This window comes from Scomber scombrus, chromosome 9 (genome assembly GCF_963691925.1).
Source record: "Scomber scombrus chromosome 9, fScoSco1.1, whole genome shotgun sequence".
In the NCBI taxonomy this organism is placed as follows: Eukaryota; Metazoa; Chordata; class Actinopteri; order Scombriformes; family Scombridae; genus Scomber; species Scomber scombrus.
In genome coordinates, this window is record NC_084978.1 from 24,961,331 (window position 1) to 24,983,564 (window position 22,234).

Here is a 22,234-nt window from a genome sequence, read left to right on the forward strand (position 1 = left end):
AAACAATGAGCTGAAAGATACTAAAATGCTTTGCTGGTGACAATCTGTGGGTTTGTCACTATGAGCACTCTCACTCTCACATTACAGAGAGTCTTTGACTTTGACTGGAATATGCAGATGATGTGAGATTTTTAAGCAACATCATATGTCCAAACAAAGAATAAGAAAGAAATTACCTTTGGAATGAGAGCACTATGGATCTTCTTCAGGATGTCATCCATCTCTAGCAGCTTGGGCTGGATGAGTGAACTGTGGGGTCCACTGATATGACCAATGTGGTCCAGGCCAAGGTAGTGGAGGATCAAAATGTCCCAGTCGTCTCTTTTGAGGGTGCTTTCCAAGTGACGGGTCACATTGTTGTCAACCTGGATGGGTCGGGATGCATTTGGGATGCACGTTTAGTGATGTACAGGATTTCAAGTGGCAAACAAAACTGTAGCATGAATGAGGACTGATCTGTAATTTACCCAAAGCTGAGTCGGCTGATTGGCAGATTATCATCAGGCAAACATATTCTGGCAGATATTTACCTGCTTCCCACATTTTAGGTAAACGGCTTTAAAATCAGCACCGGCAACAGTCTTGTGTAAACAAGAACAGATTGCACACAATCCCACAGTGCATGTGTAGTTACAGCAAACAGAGCTAATTGATGAGCATTTTTTGTGTGTGATCAGTCAGTTCTTTCTCTTCCTGGTTGATCCTTCATTTCTTTAATGCAGATGGCACGGCCTTGTAAATAATGCAGCAACTGAATCATTTCCAGACTAACATGTATAGCGTATTACACAGAATAGATACATATAATCACTCAATTAATAATTGCTACATTATGTTAAGTATTTGCTGTATGTTTTTGATTATGGTGCAGTTCACTACACTTTCATGCACAACAGCAGCAGCCTACACAAACCTGAAGAACCTGAATGTTATCGTTGTATGTACACATTGTTCAAACATCAACCTAAACACATAAAAAATTTTCTTTTTAATACATTACTTCAAAATGTCTGTATTACAGCCACTATGTGTTTTAATTTTTTATTGATATTAGCAGAAAATACATAACTCATATCTTATGTACTCAAACTCAGCCTGTTAGACTCATACATACCTCGGTGTAGTCAGATACGAAGAAGGACGTTGTTCCATCGTACTCCATGAAATGTTTGGGGAAAAGGCGAACCCAGGTATCGTCTCCGTAGAAGACTATCCGCTTCCCAGCTGTTTTGGCCTGCCAAATGAGGTTGTCTTCCAGCAGTGCAGGAGAATTTAGGTTCATTATCACATCAATGAAGCCTGGGATACTGCCAGTGGTAAGAGCCTGGGGAGAGATATGTTTCTGTCATTGTCCTTTGAACAATAATTGTCTTTTAATGGTGTTATACAACTTTACAGTTTCGTCATATTAATCCAGCTAATTAAGACTTGTGCTACGGTACAGCTTCTGATAGAAACCATGTTATGTATTATATAGTAAAGTCTCAACTAGAAACTGTTTTTTAATGTATTATGTAGCATAGAAAAACAAAATGAAATGAAATGAATCAAATGCTTTTTCATCAGATGACTCACTCCGTTGATCTCTCATCGGAAACTGAACTCCCCCCCCCCCCGCCCCCCCCCCCCAAACCATTCCTGCTGCTGCAAATGAAAACCGAAAGCTATATCAGGTAGATGGATGATATTTATGAAGTACAGTTTCCACTGATTTCATCATTGAATCTGAAATAAAAAAAACAACACTGGCCTCCATTTGACTGACAAGGAAAACACAGCCTATTTTGGCAGTCAGGAGAGAGCCTGGTGCATCGTCAAGGGGCGGGGGGGGGGGGGGGGGGGGGGGTACAAAGGCCTTGTCTTTATGGTGGAGACGTGAGATTGCAGATGCTATTATTTAAACCCACTATGAGTTGCCTGGAGCCCAGCCTGAGGTCCTGTGGGACGTTCAACAAAGTCCATGCTAACACCAAAGGTGACCAGTCTTTAGGGCCCAGGTGTTGGAGAAACCTGCCCAGGGAGCTGGACCGATAAATTCAAAGTCACCTATTGAAGTGACTTCTTAAAAAACTGTACTGTCCATTTTACTGTTGATGTATTTGTCCTCAAGTTACCCTGTTTTTCAGGTCACATCTGGGTTATTTTGTCCATCTGATTGGTTTTATATATGTTTTTTGTGTTTCAAAAGCACTGCGCGAACAGAACTTCAGCTTTTCTATATTAACGCTCCACAGCCACAAGAGAAAAACAGCAATAAACTTAAGATGTCACACACACAAAAAAAAGGTAGAAAACCTTCAAGAACTGTCACAAGGCACAAACCTTTCATTATTTGCTATCTTCAGTATACCTACACCCATTATGTTTTCATCAGTGTGTGTCTTGATATACTGGAACAAAGCTCTCCTCTGCCGCTTTGATATTTGTGTCTCCCTGTTAACAATGACAATCCAATAAACACACTCTCCGACAGAATAAAGTCAGAAGCGTTTCCATTTTGTCAACTGATTCGTAGGTAATGTAATATTTAAAAAAAAAAAGAAAGAAGCAAAATTCTCCAACTGGAAAGTGAAGAGTCGAAATTTCGAGCCCTGTCTTATGAGCTTTGTTCCCTAGCTCAATTATTTACCACTTCCTTCCTTTGCAATTGTTTTGCTCCTGCCGGTGCAGATGCTTGTTTTCAGGAAGAGATGGATGGTTCCACTTCAAAAGCATTCTTCTCTTTCTGCCAGTTCGGTTTCAGTGAGCTCCTCCGTCTATTAATAGAGATAATCTGACTAATGAAACCGGTGGTTCGAGAAGAAAAAATGGGAGAAACACTTTTAATGTACAGACTAAAATAAACTGAAAGGTTAAAAAAGGTATTGATGGAAATAACAGTAAAGGAAAAACATCAGTTCACTGAGAAAAAGTTTAAAAAAAAAAAAAAAAAAAAAAAAGTCTCTCCAGATGTTGAAAAAAAAGCCTATTGAGATGTTGCCTGAATGAATCAGTGACTCATCAACATACTAATTACTGGCCCACAGTATGTGTCTAGGCTCTCGATGTGCCACTGCTTAAATGTCAAATACAATATCAGTGGGGTACACAGACACTCTCCGGTCTCAGTGATGGAAACTTGTAAAGGTGCCAAAACACAGACGGAAGAGGCTGTGACTCGGAGCCAAGCAAAAAAGATTTTTCCAGCTTCCTCTTCAGCACTTATTTCGGATGACTATTGGAAAAGAAACAACTTTGTACCATTAATTTAAATCTGCTTTGGTTTCATTACCAAATAATATCCATGGAGGTAAAACACTGGATCAATTATGCACTTGGTTTACTTCATATGACCTGAGTAGATACTTTCTGCTGCTGCTGCTGCTGCTATGATTAACTGAATTCATTGTCCAAATTCAGCATCTCAGTAATGTCTTCTGACTGCTTTGCCAGTCCCAGAGAGCAGCTCAACTGACCACATGTGAAGACAGGACCGGGAGAAGAAAATCAACTTTTGAATTGGAGACATTAAATTTTGAGTGGGTTGTGACTCCAGGGTAGTGTTTCTGGTAACACCACTGCTGCCTGGGCCATAATAGTAAAAATTAATAATACACAGAGAAGCGATACGTGCGTGTTTGTATCTGAATAAGTCTTCACATCTATCTGCATGAGGGTTGTAACTTTATTAGATTCAGTGGAGAGAGGGAGCGTTGGGTGTAATGTGTGTGTAAATGAACGGCCTTGCCACTGAGAGATTATGATTTAGGTTAGTTGGCTGTGTCATACCAGTTAATTGGGTGCAATGCAGTGATAGTGGGCAGTAAATGGTGGTTGGTGTGTACTGCCACCTAATGGCGCATCACCAAATCTCCTACCGAGATAAAACACATTAACCTCAATACTTGTGATGTTATTAAAGCTCCACAGATAACACAATGTCAACTTCACACTTCGTCGCTTACGCCTGGTTACTCGATGTGAAACAATGCGTCGTCCTGAAGCCGTCATCGTACTGTATGCTTGTTTTTGTGATGCACCAGCTGCAGTGTGACAGTGTGCCAAAAAACTCAGCAGTCTTGGGATTTCATTACAGTGTGCTCTTGTGTGTAGTCTCTCAAAAAAAAAAAATCTCTACAGTACTTCAAAAATAATTACCACTCAGACGATATTTTATTTTGAGGTTTGTCAACTGATGAAGGGGGAAAAAATCAAGCAGCGTGGTCACGACGTCAGGAATGAATCTGCTAGAACTGCTCGACCCTCTAACATGTGATTAACTGTCCTATTTGAGGGGCTTATAGATGTAGTAGCACTGTAAATCCAACATACACATTTCTGGACAGTAGAAAGAAGGGTTTTCAATTTCTCCACATGTCCTCCATCTTCTTGTCTATACTGTACTGTACCTCTCTGCTGCAACACGCCTGCACTTCTAAATTATGAGATTTCATTTTGATTCTCCTTTCTTATCACTCCTGCCTTCTCTCCTCCCATCAACAAATCTGTCACAAGCAGGGGATGTTGTTGTTTTTTTTCTCCTTCCCCAAGATGGCTTGAAGCCTCTTCCCCTCTATTTCATGGCATCTTTCTCTAAAGCCTTGGATTATAAAGGAACATCTGTCTCCCTGCAAGTCCACCTCAATCCCTCTCAGCTCATCCCTCCTCCAGATCACTGACCCGCTCTGTTTCATGACAGCCCACATCAACTTTTCATTGATGTGACGGTTGAGCCGGTCCAAGGAAGATGTCCTCTGTCTATTTACAGCTACAACAAGTTTGTTTCTTGTTTCAGAGTTTTTTTATGTACACACATCTATAGTGCTGCACAACGTGCATGACGACATTTTGATATTAGTCAATTTGGATGCTTTTGTCCATAATGTATCAAACTCTATAGGAGCTAGATACCAGCAGATCTGAATTAAAAGTGTGTTTTTTTGTAAAGCAATTATTAGTAGAAACTCAACTTGATGAGTCGATCAACACTAACTCAATTGATTTGATGAGATATCAGTTTTAAATAGTGTAGGAACAATTTGGCATTTAATTGATTAGTCAATGGGCTTAAAATGACTTAATTACTTATGTTTGGATGATCTTTTCTGGAAAAAAGACACATATTTGCTCATTACAGCTCCATCAAATGACTGATGCTTGTCTTTGTCATATATGATGGAAAACCGAATATCCTTAACCTTTGAGATTAAAATAATGATTATCCATCAAATTAGCATTTTCTGATTTTTGATTTTACAAAACAAAGAATTAATTGAGAAAATAATCTAAAGATTAAATAATAATTAAAACTCGTCAGATATTAGAAGTGCATCCCTTCATCAAAAAACAAGTGTTTTTTTTTGTAATATAATTATTTGTAGAAACTCAACTTGATGAGTTGATCAATACTAAATCAATCAATTATATGAGATATTATTTGTAGTGTATCAATGCAGAAAAAAATTGCCATTTAATTGATTAGTCAGCGGGCCAAAAATGTGCTTGTTCCAGCTCTTTTCTTTGTCATATATTAAAGAAAACAGAATATCCTAACTCTTAGATAGTTGGTTGAATTTAAAAAAAAAAAAAAAGAAAGATTGAATCCATCAAATTAGCAAATTGGTTATATATTCTTATATTTTACAGACCAAACCATCAATTGAGAAAATAATCTACAGTTTACACGATAATGGAGAATCATTAGCTGAAGAAGATGAAGTTGGATAATCTGTCTCGAATGTTGAAATTTGCCTCTATTCAATTTATTCATATTAGGAAATGTCTTTGTGTTCTGATAACATGTGGGAATTTGTCATTACTATTGAGATTTAATAGTTTTTAGAATTTTAGAAAATCCATAGATTAACTGATGGTCCACTCCACTCTACACCACATCAGGTTTCAGGATGGCCTTATCTCTGACAGTTCCTTCATCTCGTCCACTCTCTTTGACACCGTCTACCAGCTCCTGCTCTTTGCCGCCCTCGCTGACCTGAACTCTGCTGAGTCTGCAGCCCAGAGGCTCCTACACTACCTGTCTGAGCACATTTATCAGACATCACTGAGCAGGATTCTTTCCAAACTGGAAGCAGCTGGACTTTCCAGAGCTGAGTTTTGGCTCTGGTTTTCTTCCGTCTTTACAGCAGCTTGACGATGTCAGCATATATCCCTATACTTCCCTCCACTGCTGAAGCATTAATGCTGGTTTTTGTTCTGCCCTCCGACACTCAGACTCAGTGTTCAGCTTTACCTGACAGCTTCAGTTTGACGCCCTCCCGCCGCCGCCGTCAGCAGCAGCACTGCCCTGGCACCTGCAAGACTGCGCTGGAAAAATCATTAACTTTGCAAAATCTCTCCCTACATCACTGACAACAGCACGCTGACTCTTTCCTGCTCTGCCCACAATCTTTCTGTGTTTCAGCACAACCAACTGTCATGCAAACGCGCACATGACATGACTGTAATTCCCTGCTGGCTCCGCTTCCCTCCCCCTCTTCCCCCATCCCAAATACTCTCATAAGCACGACACACCATCCAAATGTGACAACTCACCATGTTATCACCCTATTCCTATTTCTGCCACAACACCCTATTTTCACTTACAAGTCGATAACTTAGGAGCTATTTCGAAATGTTTCTTTGCTTTTTTCCTTCTTTTTTTACACTGTGAGCTCGCAGGAATACTGCCAATGCATTACTGGCTCTGACCCATGCTCCTCTTATTCTGTGTCAGATGAAATATTAATGATAAGAGGGATTTAAACCTTTTTTCCACATTCATTGCAAGTCAAGATGTGTCATATTAAATGCTAAAATATACATTAAAAGCATGAATGATAAAAGAAAAGAAAAGAAAGAAGGGCAATATGTACAGTTCTGATTCACATGTGGGTGTAACTAACAAATATTAACATTACTGATTTATAATGTTTGTTCTGTATTTTTTATGACTTTAGAAAATAGGTTAAAAACAAAGTTATCCACATATGGAGGACGGGAATGCGGGAAAGCGATTGTTTGTTTTATCCGATATCCAGTTTGCAATGTCAGCAAAGCAGCAAATCCTCACTTTTAAGAGGCTGAAAGCAGTGAATATTTAGCATTTTTGCTTAATAATTAATCACTTATCAATACATTTTCTATCGATTGACTAAAGAATTAACTAATCAATCGTTTCAGCCCAAGTTTCAAATAGCAGTAATTGCTCAAAAATCGTTTAACACATTTTTAGGATAACAATACCAGCTAGGGTTTAAGGAGATCTGGCATTTAGATTTATTTAAATGTTAATCGAGATTTTATTCAAGTCTAGTTAAGCACTAGCAGTGGTTTCAGCTCAGAGAGAGTTTTGAATTAAAGTCAGTGTAAAGTGAATTCACTGATTTATTTCTAATCACATTATACATGGTAGAAAATTGTTACTGAAACCATGTGAAGAGATTACTATGTAATACTGAATTGTGGAGATATAGCGTTAAACTGTTTTTCACCATTTCTGTGTTCCTGATTTGCTGAGCTTGCATAAAAGGGCTACATGTGTTGAAGCGTGGTGGCGTAGTCTGCATGACTTTGAACACATGAGCAAACCTTCAGTCTGACAGAGGTTCCACACCGAACACAGCAAGGTTTCACAGGTAATTGTTCAATTAAGGCAGCCATATACATCAAAGATCCTTGTTTTACCTTTACTTAGCATTAGCAACTTTCCCTAAAGCATTTCATCAGTAGAAGTTAAATAGCATTGTGCCCATTATAATTTAGAGGGCTGTTTCAGAGCTGTGTGTAAACCTTAAATCAGTGTGTTCTATTCATTAGAATCAGACCCTTTGTATGTCCTGTGTTTTACTTTTATATTTTTATGTTCTAATTTCATTTTTATTGCTTTTATTGCTTCCGGCTCATTGATTGTATGTTTTAATTGCCTTAGTTTTTTAATGTTTTCATGTTTTTATGATCCTTATAATATTCTGTGAAGTGCTTTGAGAATTTATTTCTGTGAAAGTTGCTATACTAAATATATTTATAATTATTATTATTTTAAGATCCTTATAATAGCAAAAATACTGGTCATTCACAACTTTGATCTAAACAATAACTGGTCAAATGCTAGTTGCTATGAGTCAGATGATACATTAGACATCATCTACATTACAGTACATCTTTGATCTAACATGGCATATTACATTAACTTAAGTTGTATTATTATTATTATTATCACTATTAATTGCACACTGCATATAATGTTAACTCTTCCTCTCAATATTTTGTATATTTCATCTCAATCGCTTCAATTAAAAATGTAAACCTGTACTGTAGCAGCTCTTCTCACTTAGAATACATATTTTACTTCCTTTCTTTTTTGTATTATTTAGTGAATTTTTGACTGATTACCAACACCACCAAGACAAGTTCCTCATGTGCAAACCTGCTTGGCAGTAAACTTGTTTTTGACACATGTTTGAAACAGGTTGTTCAGCTCTGGTCCCATCTCACCTTGATCCTTGGCATGGTGACTGTGGGAGCTCTGGCCTTGGCCACAAAGCTCAGTGATGAGCCTCTCTCCACCAGATGTCTAGTGTAAGGCATATAGGTGCGACCATTGACTCCAAACACAAAGTCCTCCCTCATGGCATCCACCAACATGATCACCACCCTTTTAAAGAGGGGCTGGGGGAGGCGAGAGGAGTTGTGGGAGCCCCCTGTAAAATAAGCAAGTGTATAATGAGCTGTAATGGTTGTCAGTGAACACATACAGGCTATAGTCACACAGACAAGCAGGTGACAGGTGGAGGATGCTGTGAGCTCACCTGTCAGAGGCTCCGCTGGCAGGTCGGACAGCTTGCTCTTGGATGAGAGAGACGACTTGACAGGAACCGGGAAAAAACCCCGCAGAAAGAGGCAAATCCCAAAAACTTCAAATATTAAAATAAACGAGGCAAACACAGACGAGCGTACTTTCATGTTGATGGTTGTTGGACACACCGAGGAGGGAATAAGTTAGAAAGATAACTTGCTAGAGCAGCTAGCAGCAGACACAACGCTCCCTACATACTTTATCTAAATAAAGGAGAATATAGAAAGCCATAACATCCCATTTCAGATGGACACACTGTCAAACGAAGCTTTACAAAGCCACGCGTTACTGTGTTTCATTAGCTGCCTTTATGATATGAATTTATAGTCGCAATTAAGAATACAAACACTAATACTAGTTAGCTATGAAGCGGCTTCCGCATTGATAGCATCGAACTACGGGTATTACGTAGAGTCAAACATAACGAAAACGCGTTTTTCAGCCCGGAGTGTTGTGTTTATAGATCGACTTCAGACATGGTTTAAAATGAATACATAAAGTACTGAACTTTGAATATGATGTGTCTAATATGGTTATTCTACAAAAAATAATGTTAAATCCTTAAAATGGCATTTCCTACTTCTCAGTTCATCTATTCAGTTTGGACAGTACAGAAAACAATAATATGAAAATTAACACAACATCAAGATGAATTTACATGAATTATATTAAGACTGATACATTTTCTTATTGAACCTAGATGAGACAAATGCATGAGCAAGTGTTTCAGCATCGGCCATAGAAAGAATGGGACAATATAGGTTATATTTGTAATATTGTTCTTCAAAGGAAAGATGCATAAAAAAAAGTTTAATCATATACATTGATTATTTAATATTAAAACCACTCAATCAGTTTGACAGTGAGAGCAGGTTCCACTTCTATGTTTTAATATTGGGGTAATATTTTATTGTACATATTTGGATTGCACCTTTCACCTTTCAGTTTCTAATATTTCATTATGGTAGAAGTACCATAATGTTGCAAAAGACTGGGCTAGAGCTGGTTGGAAACCAATTTATCGTGATTCTGCAAATAAAATATGAATCCAGTAAAATCTTAATTGATTGTCTTTTATCTAGACATATTGTCATAAAGAAATCCTTTTTCAGTGTTGGAGCCACAATAAGATGGCTCTCCATCTTTTGCCCAGGGTGTAATGGAGACCTGATGATGACCTTATGTTCTTTAATGTTCTAAAACCTCATAGTGAAAACTCCACACAGTAATTAGAATATGATAAGAGGGCTGAATTATGTTGAGATTTTAGATTTTGTGCAGATTTACTTAAATGTGTTATAAACGCTTACCAACTCATAATTGATTACCCTTATACCCTCTAATGGCTCTAAAAAACGAAAAAAGATTTTTTTTACTTGCTGATTCAGTTATATTACCATGCATGTTTTACAGGCGGTTTTCCTAGAGGTTTATGAATATAAAGAGTGCAAGTCTCTTTTGACAGAGAAGGCTGATGGTAACCCCTGTAATACATTACACCTATCATCAAAAATAAGTTTAATAAGGTTGCTGTGAACCCGGGACAGGTTACAACATTGTTATCAATATGGGGATTTACTAACCAGAGCAAAGCATGTTTCTCTATTAAATTAGCTGCTCTAAACAATCCAAGTCTAACAGTAAAAATGACTGTAAAATCTCATTTATTCCCCTGACAGAACCATGAATATTTAATAAAAACACTTTGATATGTCATAGCAGGCAAAGCACAGGTGTAATTAATGACATTAATGATGTCTCACTGGAATGATAACTAGCACTGAGCAATCATCAGTGTTATTAGTTTCACTTGTCCTTTCCCGCTGTGACAGGTCAAAATATCTGCTGTGAAAAACACATCCTAAACTTGAAGCTGACAGTTTATGTACACCAAACACGCTCTGAACCCAACACCGAGACGCTCTGCACACCTCTAAAGTACAACTTGTCAAATTGTGTCCCATTCTTCTTCCTTTCAGCCCAATAATAATTAATCCCTAAATCGAATTTGCTTAAATTTGCCAAGCACAAAGGGCAGCATACAGGGACAATGAGACATTTTCATCAAGTAACTACCACTACTGCGCTGAGGATAAATGGACTGTCTGGTGTTTTGTATGATTTAAAGCTGACATTTATGAGGCCTGAGGCTGATTGATAATTATCTCAGGATGAAATTCATTTGCTTTCAGGTCTGTTGTGTGTTTTGAAGCGCTGCTGCCACCTACTGGGAACATCACATTAAAGACTGTTAATTTCAGGACACAGTGTATGTTTTAATAATAAGGTGATACTTCTCTGCATGTTAACTACTTTTTATTTCATTTATTTATTTAGTTATTTTTGGAGGTGAGGGATCACAGCCAGCATCCAGATCAAGAGCCGGCAGGGATTTAGTGTCCTGTTTAACACCAGCAAATGTTCGGTATTTGCAGTTGAGAAATAATTTTAATGAGAAATGTCTCAATCTGTTGTCAGTATACTCTCAGAGAATCAGATGATACACCACAAGCAGAAGTGATATTATAGCATCAGAATCACTGGAGATAAACCAATGCATGATTTTTAATGTGTTAACTTTGATTTTTAACAGCAGAGTCTTTAAACTCCTTTTTCTGGCAAAGAGACAGAGGAAGCACTGACACATCTTATTAAAATCAGCACAACTGACCTCTTTATTCAGTCTTCCAGTAACAAAGAACTGTTGAATACAATAATAATATTTCCTAATAATATACTGACAGTATTGCATTTATTTGTCTTTCCTCTTCAGAACATTAATGAAGGCGTCTTTGGGGACGTCCACGTTGCCGATACGCCTCATCTTCTTCTTGCCCTCTGCCTGTTTCTTCAGTAGTTTCATCTTCCGTGTTACGTCACCTCCGTACTATCAGGAGAGAAATACATAATTCATGCAGGGTTCAGTGGGAATTTAGAAGGTCTGTGGTATATTTTTAGATTTAAAACCTTTGAGAGGAAAAAGAAAATGACTTACACATTTTGCGAGAACATTCTTTCTGTACGCCTTTATTCTGTAATAGACATGTCACATATTTACACTCAACCATTTTTGTTTGGTTTATTTATTTAGCACATTTCATACATGAACACAACTCAAAGTGTTTTATATATTTATCATCCACTCACATTCTAACAAAGCCTTTAGCTTGGTGAAGATCTTGTACTTACGTCTCTCTTGCGATGACTTTACTCCCAATAGCAGCCTGCACGGCAATCTCAAACATCTGCCTCGGTATGGAGTCTTTGAGTCGCTCACACATGGCTTTACCTGTACTGTATGCGCCTTTCCTGCAAGGAAAACACACCAATCAGAACCAAACGCAGCTTTAAAACCATGACTGACTAAGTGGTGATTGCTGATCTTTTATATCATAATAGGAAAAAAAAGTGTTATCCATAAAGCTAAAGTCCTCACCGCATCACCTCAAAATACAAAGGATAATGACATGTATATGTGTCATCCCCAAAAACAAGTTTCATCAAAGTGTGGCTGAAGGTGGAGTAAATATTGCTTTTTAAAGTAGTGTCAATTTTTCACTACTTGCAGACAGCATAACAAGCTGTAAACACAACACTGCCTTATGAACTTTATCAGGTGATGAAACATGTCAGCAAACAGTCTGTATTTACATATATGCATTCCTGTGGAGTCATGTTTCTAGCCTCCTGACAAATCTAAGTCCAATTTCACTCCTCTTTCAGCTCTGTTTTGGTCTCCACCAGCTCCTGAGAGCTAGTTGCTAACTTTTGCTGTTGTTTGGTGCCGCTCAGGTAGTGTGCAGTCTTTTGGGCGGGCAGGGGTTTGAAGAATTTTAGCTAACTATAACCTGCCTGCTGCAGCTGGAAATGAGCTTGGCAAGAACAGTAAAGTTTTCAGCCGTAACACCAAAACAATGAGCTTTAAGATGCGAAGACGCTCTATAAATCTGAAGGGAAAGGCAGAGTTTGGTGATAATTTCTCTGTGTGTTCGTCACTCTTGATGACACCTTTTAAACTAAACACTGTTAATATGAAAATATTGAGTAGTGCAGCTTTAAAGTAAAAAATGTCAACCTTTAATCACAACAACCCCTTTAGACTAATCAGCATAACCAGAACTGAATGGAAAGACAGCATCATTCTAAATGTTGTCAAAATCAGACCAGAGTTGTTTGACCATGTTAGTTCCACTGAAGAAGTCTTTTGCATGTTAACTGGTAGAGCAACACATTAACTCCAGATTTCTGGTCTCAATTCCTGTTGCGGTCACCTACCTACACCCACTGTACGGTACTTTGGATAAAATCCCTCCTATCAAACAGATGCACATGGTTTTTCAGCTTGACTGGACATCATTCTCTCAGTTACATCATGTCACATACTATAAATTTCCGTTACTCTGTACTATATCTCCTGTTAAAGATATTCTGCTCTGTGATTGGCACGTTGCCAACGGCTCCGCTCCGAGGCTTAAAGTACAAATGGTTAGAGAGTAGCCATCGCTGGTGAAGCGTATCGCCCTTCAATTACCAAGGCCTGCGCTGACTCCTGCACTGGCTCTGGTGACTACATCAAATATCTGACGTCTGTCATCACTTTTGGACTGTGAAGTTACTCTATTGTCCTTGTCACAAATGAAATGAAGTCCTTGTCCGATGTGTGAAGTCATCGTAATAGATAATGTTACCACTGGCTGCCAAGTAGCCATTTTTAACTTTATCATGGATGTTAAATATATATTTCATGCTCCATAGACTCAGAAGAAAGACACGGAGTAATAAAGGACCACATAACCTTGAACTATGTACACTTGTACAAGAAAATGAAAATGAAAACTCAATCACTTGTACTTTACAGCATCTAAACTCAGCTATTATTAGAAAACGTACTTGTGTACAATAGTGGTGAGCTCTTCCACAGAACGTCCATTCAGGAGAAAATCCATCTTTATCAGATCAGCAGTCTGGTAGCCCGCATTCTCATAATCAAAACTGTGGAAGCAGTAAGAAAGTAATATATTGTTGAATGGAAGAGAAGGCCAAGATTTTCATTTACTACATTCATTGACTTTTCTTTCTTAAGGATGTCCTTCATCCATTGATAGAATATATAAATAGATATGACAACAAAATACAAGTTTCAAATCTACTTTGTGATAATGCCTTTTTTTTGGCATTTTCAATGTAGTTTACACAACTATTTTACTATGCTGCATATAAAGCTGCAAAGAGATAGATTTACCAAAGTGACTAAAGTAAAAAACTAAGTATTTATGATCGACTTTGACATTACACAGTGCCTGCTTAATATTACCTGGCGTATCCAGAAGACAGCGATTTGAGGAGGTCGTAGAAATCCACAACAATTTCATTTAAAGGGAAGAGATACTTCATCATGACACGCTGGTCGTCTATGTACACCATGGACTTCTGGGTGGCTCTGCGATTCTTTAACAACACAAACGGTGTGACGTTATTTTTGCTTCTACCAGTCCTGCATTTATTTATAATACTAACTATCAGAGAAGGGCTCCTTTGGCTGGCTTCAATTAATCAATTAATTTAAACTGGCTGGGACTTCTTGGAGATCTTGAGATACATTTGGACACCAAGGCATGCTTATGTTATGTGGGAAAAACCTGAAGATGTAAAGTAGTTTCAGATAAATAAAGACATTTACCAAACAAAACAAGGGAATTTTTTAGGTGTCATTTTTTCAAGTTTGGCTCCAAACAAATTGGGAAAAGTATACAGCGAGGACGAGGACTATCTCCTGTCAATCCCCATTATCCAACAGGCTTGAGAATCTCGCCTGAGAGTATTCAGAGACAGCATCCTTCTCTGACAAACAAAAACAAATTTAAAACACAATGTTTCCGAGCCAAGATATACACGTCAACTCTAAACAGGCAAATGGAAATAAACTGCACACGGTGCAGAAAGTATAAATGCAGTATAGACAAGATATACCGAGAAATTCTGTCCCTTCATTAGCATTTTTTTTCTCCAGCAGTCAAAAACGTTGCGGAAACAAATCAATCAATCTCGTGACGTGAGGGACAGTCTTACCAGGCAGAGAGTCATAATCTTGCCGGTGTAAGCCTCCGGGGCGAGAATGGTCCCCAGCACCATGGGCTCCAAATACTCTGACACGACCGATCCGTCAGGGAAGTGAGCCGGGTTCACGATGGTTATCTCTTCGCTGCCGTGCTCCTGTAGGAAGAACAGGTGAGATTTTAGCCCGCATGTGACAAGTGAAGACTTGTTAATTAAGACAGATATTCTGTGCTAGTTGTAACTCAGGAATAATATACATCTTAATGATCCGTCATAAAATAATCAGTTAAAATGATTATGTGCAGATAGTCGCTGCCAGGAGTTGGGATGAAAAAATGTTGCTTGTAGGAAAAACTCAACTTATGCACATAATGCATTTAAATTGGCTGTGAGTCTACTTTTGCCAAAACATTTTGATTGTAATTTCAAAAGGGAAGCACACTAGTTTATCCTCAATATAGTCAGAAACTTGCTTTTTCTTGCTTAGATTAGTGTAAGATGTAGATGTATTTTCCTGTAAGACTAGGCAATATATGACCTGGAAAATGGCTCTTACCTTGATGAGTTTGGCTGAAGACAGGATAGCCTTGTAGGGCACGGTGGGAGCTGTAACAATAACAGAAGCATTGTATTCCTGCTCCAGCCTCTGATTGAACACCTCCATATGAAGAAGTCCCAGGAAGCCAAGTCTACAGAGGAGAGAGGGGGGAGAAGACGGTTCACTGGCTCACTCAACTTTCATAATTGATACTCTTGCACTTCTAATTACAAAGAGCCTGTTTGGAAAGAGTTCAACGATGAGCGAGACTCATTTCTATTCCGGAGCCGTCTCGTAGTTCCACCTGATGAGAATAACTGCCGCTAATAAAATAAAAATTTACATCCGCCTGGACTCGTAATACGACCTGCAACCTCTTACTTGGCTCCCTTTTTTTGGCAGCGCACGTTATTGCCCAAAGAGAGTTGTTAGTCACCTATTCAATCAAAAAATATGATGTCAAACGAAAGAACGTGCACCTTCTTATTTCCTCTTAATTTAGTGTATTTTAGGAAAAAGAAGGAAACTGATCTGCAACAGAAAATGTGTTGAAAAACATCCAAGCATTTTAAGCTCCTGAAATGGTGTCGGAATTTTAAGGTTGCACTGCTTAGTGTCTTCAAAATGCATGTGTGTGTGTGTGTGCGTGCGTGTGTGTGTTAAGCATTGGAATGGCAGTTTTGTTATTCTAATTCAAAGTGGTGTTCCTGACCTCCAGCCTGCTCCCAGGGCCAGACTGCTGTCTCTCTGCACTGTGACACTTGAGTCATTCAGGGTCAGCCTCTCAATGGCGCTGCGAAGGCCTTGGTACTCTGACTGGTCCATCGGATACATGCCTGGGGGAGAAACACAAGCAAGAGCCGGAGTGCACATCACCAATCAGCAAACAGGATTCTTGAGCACTTACTGCACTTACTGTACCAGCGAGTGAAACGCGGCATGCACTGAAGGGCTTTTATATTCGACTACATGTCCGCTAACGCTGGAATATTCAAGACTGGTGTAATTATCATGTCGCTTTATGTTAGGTGGTGAGATAAAAATTCTGTATTCTCAATTACAGTTTTTTTTTGAGAGAGTTTGTACTTGAGATCAAGATATTAAAAAATAAGTGACAGCAGAGGAGGGCAGTTCTTACCAGCAAAGACCATGGGTTTGGCCGGCTTAAACCCTGGAAGAGCCTCCACCGGCTGATCCAGGAGGTGGAGCGTGTCACCGATCTGGGCCTCCTTCACGTCCTTCATGCCGGCTATGATGTAGCCCACCTGGCCAGCAAACCTGTACAGACAGTCCATATCAGAGAATCACACTAATATAATGTAAACAAGCAACTTAGTGGACAGTTGGACAAATGTTTACAGGATTCTGGTATTTATTTACAGTGTGGATCACTGCTTCTTAAAAGGAGGACACATAACACTGCAGACAAACAGAAAAGCAGCTTATTGTGCAAACAGGGCTGATTAATCTGATTTTTAACTATGTATTTTCTAGAAATGTTAAAATATTTTACAAGTTCATTATAGTGCTGAAAATACATTTTATTATCATTATCAAAAACAAGCCGATTTTCAATAAATCAAATATTCATTTAAAATATTGTGGAAAAATGTCCATCACTAAAGCTCAAAGTAGCCTTTTTTCAAAATGTTCACAATACTGAGGATGGAGAAAGTCTTTTTCATTTATAGATAAATGATTAAATTATTATTAACTATTATAAATGATTATATTATTAGTATTGTCAAAATAGGTAACTGTTGATTTTTTTGTCAATGGAAAAATAAACTGTTTCAACTCTATTCTTCTAGTTTCTGGTACTTCTGGTTTATTTTATGTAGTACGTTTTTTTTATACTAAAGGACCTTTATCTGGTTTATAAACAAGCATCAAGCGCTAAATAATAATTTATAATTTAGAGTTTATTAGATTAATAATTATGAATCAAATAATCCAATCATAAGAAGACTGGAATAAGGTCAAATGGTGAATAGAACACCTTCAAAATAGCCACCCAAGTAATTGGGTTATTAAAAGAAAACCAATAAAAACATGCATTAAGACTGAATAGAATAAACCAGAATGCAAGAAAGTGAGATACAGTATCAGTTAAAAGTTTGGACACACTTTCCCATTCACATCAATGAAAAAGTGTGTCCAAACTTTTGACTGGTACTTTAGGTAAAGCACTTTTTCACTTTTTCTCAAAAATGGGTGAAAGTACTGATTTAAGAGCTGATGATTTTTCTCAATTAATAAATCAGGTGTTTGTCAGAAAATAGTTAAAATACCAATCAAAATTTCCAAAAGCCAAAGGTGATAAATGGCTTGATTTGCCTGATCAACAGTTCAACAAACCTTCAAATATTTAGTTCATTATAACGTAATATATTTTCCATTTTTGCTTAAAAAACAATTAATTAGTTATCAAAATAGTTGCAGAAAATATATCTGTGGATTCATTGACTAATCATTTCTTATTAGTTTGAGTGGACGAGATACCAGACAGGAGAAATGACAAATGAGATGGCTTACAGTTTCTGTGTCGGGTGCTCATCTGGCCGCAGAAGCCCCAGCTCGTTGACCTCGTAGGTTTTGCCGAGATACGCTGACACGATTTTGTCGCCTTTTTTGACCTGACCTCCGAACACAGCGATGTTGGCCACCACCCCTCTGTAGTGGTCGAAGTTGGAGTCAAACACCAGGGCTCTGAAAGGATCATCTAAGCTTGCTGCAGGCCTGAGAATACAATAAGGGTAAAAGGGAAAAAGCTTCAGTTTTAGGTGTCAAACATTGTTTAGTGAGTGAAATGAAACCATGTGAGCGTTCTTACGGTGGAATTCTTTCCACAACTGCTCGGAGAACATTTTCAACATTCGTTCCAAGTTTAGCTGAAATCTGAAAAAGATGAGATCAGACAAATGAGACACGTTTCTCAGCTTCTGTGGATCACTAAAAAACAAAGAGCTCACATATGCTCCACCTCACCCTGATGCACTCATCCCCTGGAATATCAAACACCCTTTCAACCTGTGCCTCCACTCTCTCCGGATCAGCGTTTTTCAAATCGATCTGAGGGAGAAAATGTCAAAATAGAATTACCTGCCACGTCGCAGTCAAGTGGAAAAATAAAGCGGGATTAAACCAAACAGCAGTAGGTCTGAGTGTACCTTGTTGATGACGGGGATGATTGCCAGCTGAGCTTCAAAGGCCAGGTAGAAATTAGCCACCGTCTGTGCCTGAATCCCCTTCACATATCAAGAAAACATTATAATATTATAAATATATAGTGAATGCAGCGCTTGCAGCCACACTCACAAAGACAGCTAGAATTCTGCTTCTGTACCTGGTTGGCGTCGACGATCAGCAGCACACCCTGGCACGCAGAGATCGATCGAGACACTTCGTAACTGAAGTCAACATGACCCTAGAAATAGGTGAGATAAAAGGGTTGAGAGACGAGTGAGTAACCCAGCAAGTAAACAAATGCACATGTCAAAAAATATCTTAAGAAGCTCATTTTAGTTTTTCCTTCACATAAGAGGTGAGCTATTTTTTCTATAGCAACAAGAAGCCCTAATGCATATTATCACTCTGTGTTTAAAAGACATGTTCATTTTTTTTCATGTATGTCTTGTAACTATCCTCACAAGTTCATATGTACATTAAGGGGCCTGATTTGACTAAGATCCCAAATAAAGGGTACTGAATTGCAGGTGCAGTGCAATAGATTGTATGTTTAGTTAGCGTGCGTTTTGTGGATGATCTACTAGGAATAATTGCGTAAATGAAAACAGGTGCAGACAGCGGTATTTAAATGAAGGTTTTGCGTGTGTTTGGACGAACAGAAAGCCTGCAAACGCAAAATGAAATGTGATCTTATAGAATTACAGATTTTTGTGGAGGAGGTTAACAAACATCTTGAGTTGCAGAAAAAAAAATCTTACCAGAAAAACCCACTAAATGGCAGAGTATTTGTGATAATGTTGTTAGTAAAACCAAAAATATTCCACTCCAAAATGATTGGAAGAAATTTGTTCTCTGTGTATTCTGTCATTGTGTCTCTGTCTCCTCCTCATCACAGAAACAGCTGGTTAATACCTGGACTTCAAAAGGTATTATTTATAGACACAGTTACCGTCAGCAAAATTACCTCCAATTCTGGTAAATCACAATGCATTTGCTAAATAACATATTTGCATTTTCTCCTCCCTTTATTTTGCACACTGGGGTTAAAATCAAAATAAGATCAGCTGGCACATTTTTTTTGTGGGTGATGTCAAGTTTGCACACATTTTTACACACGCAAACCTTTAGTAAATCAGGCCCTGAAAGTACTGCATAAGTGTTCTTCTGTCCATTCTCACTACAAAAAGATAACGTCTTAAAACAGTTACTAATCACTAATACATACATACATACACACTGATATCTAATATTATATACATAATATAACATAATAACTTAATATTCTGTTTCTTTGTTTTGCTGATATTATGATGTTTCATGCACTGTTGTTTTATTATGTGTCTTGTAAGGTGTCCTTGAGTGCTTTGAAAGGCGCCTATAAATAAAATTAATTATTATAATAATTATTATTATTACAATGTAAATATGAGCTTGTAGGTGTTCTTTTAAGACAGATTTTAAGCCTGAATTAATTATCTGCTTGCATTAGATTGTGTATTCACTGATCATTGGGGACATTTTGGGATGTGTAAAATCAAATATAAAAAATAAGTGAACATCCATGACCTGAGAAGACAAATGAGAGCAGAAGAGAGCATGAATAACTAGTCTCTTCACTACTTCATCATCAAATCATATACACTTTACAAGGCACATGCTTCCACCTAGTGATCCAGAAGCACATTGCACCAAACTCTAGCAGAGGAGGTCTTACCGGTGTGTCGATGAGGTTCAGGAGGTACTGCTGGCCGTCGTGGTTGTAAAACAACGAAGCTGTCTGGGCTTTCACTGTTATCCCTCTCTCTCGTTCCACCTGGAGTTTGTCCAGCACCTGTTTGTTCTTCTCTGTCTTTGCTATGGCGCCTGTTTGTCAAGTAAAACCTTGCGTCAGGCAGTTTAATAAGATATAAGTATTATATGATTTACTCAGTGAGGACTGTGTCTGAACTGCAGTTGTGACCCAATCATTGACATTGTAGATGTGTGTGTGTGTGTGTGTGTGTGTGTGTGTGTGTGTGTGTGTGTGTGTGTGTGTGTGTGTGTGTGTGTGTGTGTGTGTGTGTGTGTGTGTGTGTGATGCAAAGAAAAACGGATTCATTTGGATAGTAACAATGCTCCTGATTAATGCAGATAGCTAACAATCCAATTGTAGTATATTATCATCATGGGAGTGAGTCCCATAGGGTCATTGTACAGAGGGGGTCGCAAATTGGATCATTATCATTGAGTTATAGAGCAGCTGGGACTGCATGAAGACATGGAAATGGTAAAGCAATAAACCAGTGTCCAAATTAACAGCCAGCCAATCCATAATCAATCAAAATCAAACAGATCAACTATGTGACCTGACTTTCCTACTCTGTAAACCTGTTTAAGATTATGGAAATTCTATATAAATACATGTAAACCAACCTGTTATCTCCAGCAGCCTGTCAGCCAAAGTGCTTTTTCCATGATCAATGTGAGCAATGATGCAAAAATTCCTGATTCTGTCCACGGGGAACTTGGACAGGTCGACGATGTCCTTCATGACAAAAGGAAAGAAAACCTACAGATTAACCTGCTGAATCCTTCCAGTAACACAAATACCAAAACTCACATTTGAACACCTCATTTGTTATGTCTGTTTCTGAAGTACAGCACCTTGAGCTTCATGATTGTCACCATCTCATTCTTTTAATTGGCAGATTAACTTTTACTGAAGCAATTTAACTATTGCATGAAATATTACAGACGTATGAATGAGAAGCAGTACACACAGAGACAATAAATAGTCCTGACAGTGTAGTTAACATCTCTCTCTGTCATCATACATGTTTCTTACCTTGTCTGTTTGTGTGCTCATCATGTTGAAGCTGCAGGACAGAGCAGGAAGCCTTTTCATCCAGCGGTGTCTCAACACTGAGTAACTCATGTTATAGCTTGGCATTTTCCTTCTGTACATTTTGACCTGCAAAACATGTCTTAACACGGGCATTTCACAGCCCCGGCTGACTAAAGAAAACCACATGTTTTCACAGGTAAGCTCACAGCATGATGAGAAGAGGATGAATCGTTAATAAAGTGCAGGTCATTGTCACATTGGTGGACTGTCAGGATAAAAAAATCACAATAACAATCTCCTGTCCATGAGTTTGTAGGGTGCAGACATTTTGGGTGACGGTTCATCGGCAATGACTTCTGGGAAATGTAGTTGATTCTTTTTTCCGAAGAAGAGATGATGTTTTAAAGAAACAAGATGAATTCCTACAATAACTTCCGTTTTGGTGTATGTCAGCAAACGAAGAAGCGAACCTGGTTAACTACATGTATGTATTACAAGAGCTCTTTTAAGACGTTCATAGTTAATTGCGATAATACGAATGCTGAATTTTTGGCTAGCGAAAACAGGCTTAAAACAAAATGTACTTACCGGAAAAACTGAACAAATGACTCATTAGAGGGTCTTTTACTGCAACCAAAGGCTGAAAAAGGACGTTTTAGGCGACAACAATATTACTGTTAATTTACATGAATTGAAAACAGTAAAATACCGACATCTATGCCTATACAATCTGTACGTAACCAACGTTGTCGCTATGGTAGCGACTTGCCCATCACAACGTAGCACTGCCCAA

At 38.3% G+C, this 22,234-nt stretch overlaps 2 protein-coding genes across 2 annotated transcripts in view; both read right to left on the reverse strand.

The window, feature by feature from the left end:
• The window catches only part of pigg (phosphatidylinositol glycan anchor biosynthesis class G (EMM blood group)), a 63,549-nt gene extending 54,333 nt beyond the window's left edge, over window positions 1-9,216 (reverse strand). The window contains exons 1-4 of the mRNA XM_062425699.1: window positions 8,787-9,216; window positions 8,473-8,678; window positions 1,115-1,324; window positions 177-365 (exon numbers count right to left, since the gene is read on the reverse strand). Coding sequence (XP_062281683.1) covers window positions 177-365; window positions 1,115-1,324; window positions 8,473-8,678; window positions 8,787-8,940 — 759 coding nt within the window. The 5' untranslated portion in view covers window positions 8,941-9,216. The remainder of the gene's footprint in view (window positions 1-176; window positions 366-1,114; window positions 1,325-8,472; window positions 8,679-8,786) is intronic.
• Window positions 9,217-11,490: 2,274 nt separating this feature from the next.
• On the reverse strand, window positions 11,491-21,774 carry guf1 (GTP binding elongation factor GUF1). The gene is made up of 17 exons (XM_062425702.1): window positions 21,442-21,774; window positions 21,030-21,141; window positions 20,332-20,480; window positions 18,775-18,855; window positions 18,599-18,676; window positions 18,417-18,500; window positions 18,262-18,326; window positions 17,964-18,167; window positions 16,567-16,706; window positions 16,141-16,264; window positions 15,447-15,579; window positions 14,903-15,046; window positions 14,148-14,281; window positions 13,724-13,825; window positions 12,023-12,142; window positions 11,829-11,865; window positions 11,491-11,720 (listed from the first exon to the last, which is right to left on the reverse strand). Exons 1-17 carry the CDS (start codon window positions 21,625-21,627, stop codon window positions 11,586-11,588), a joined length of 2,028 nt encoding a protein of 675 aa, XP_062281686.1. The 5' UTR covers window positions 21,628-21,774; the 3' UTR covers window positions 11,491-11,585.
• Between the last annotated feature and the right edge of the window lie 460 nt (window positions 21,775-22,234).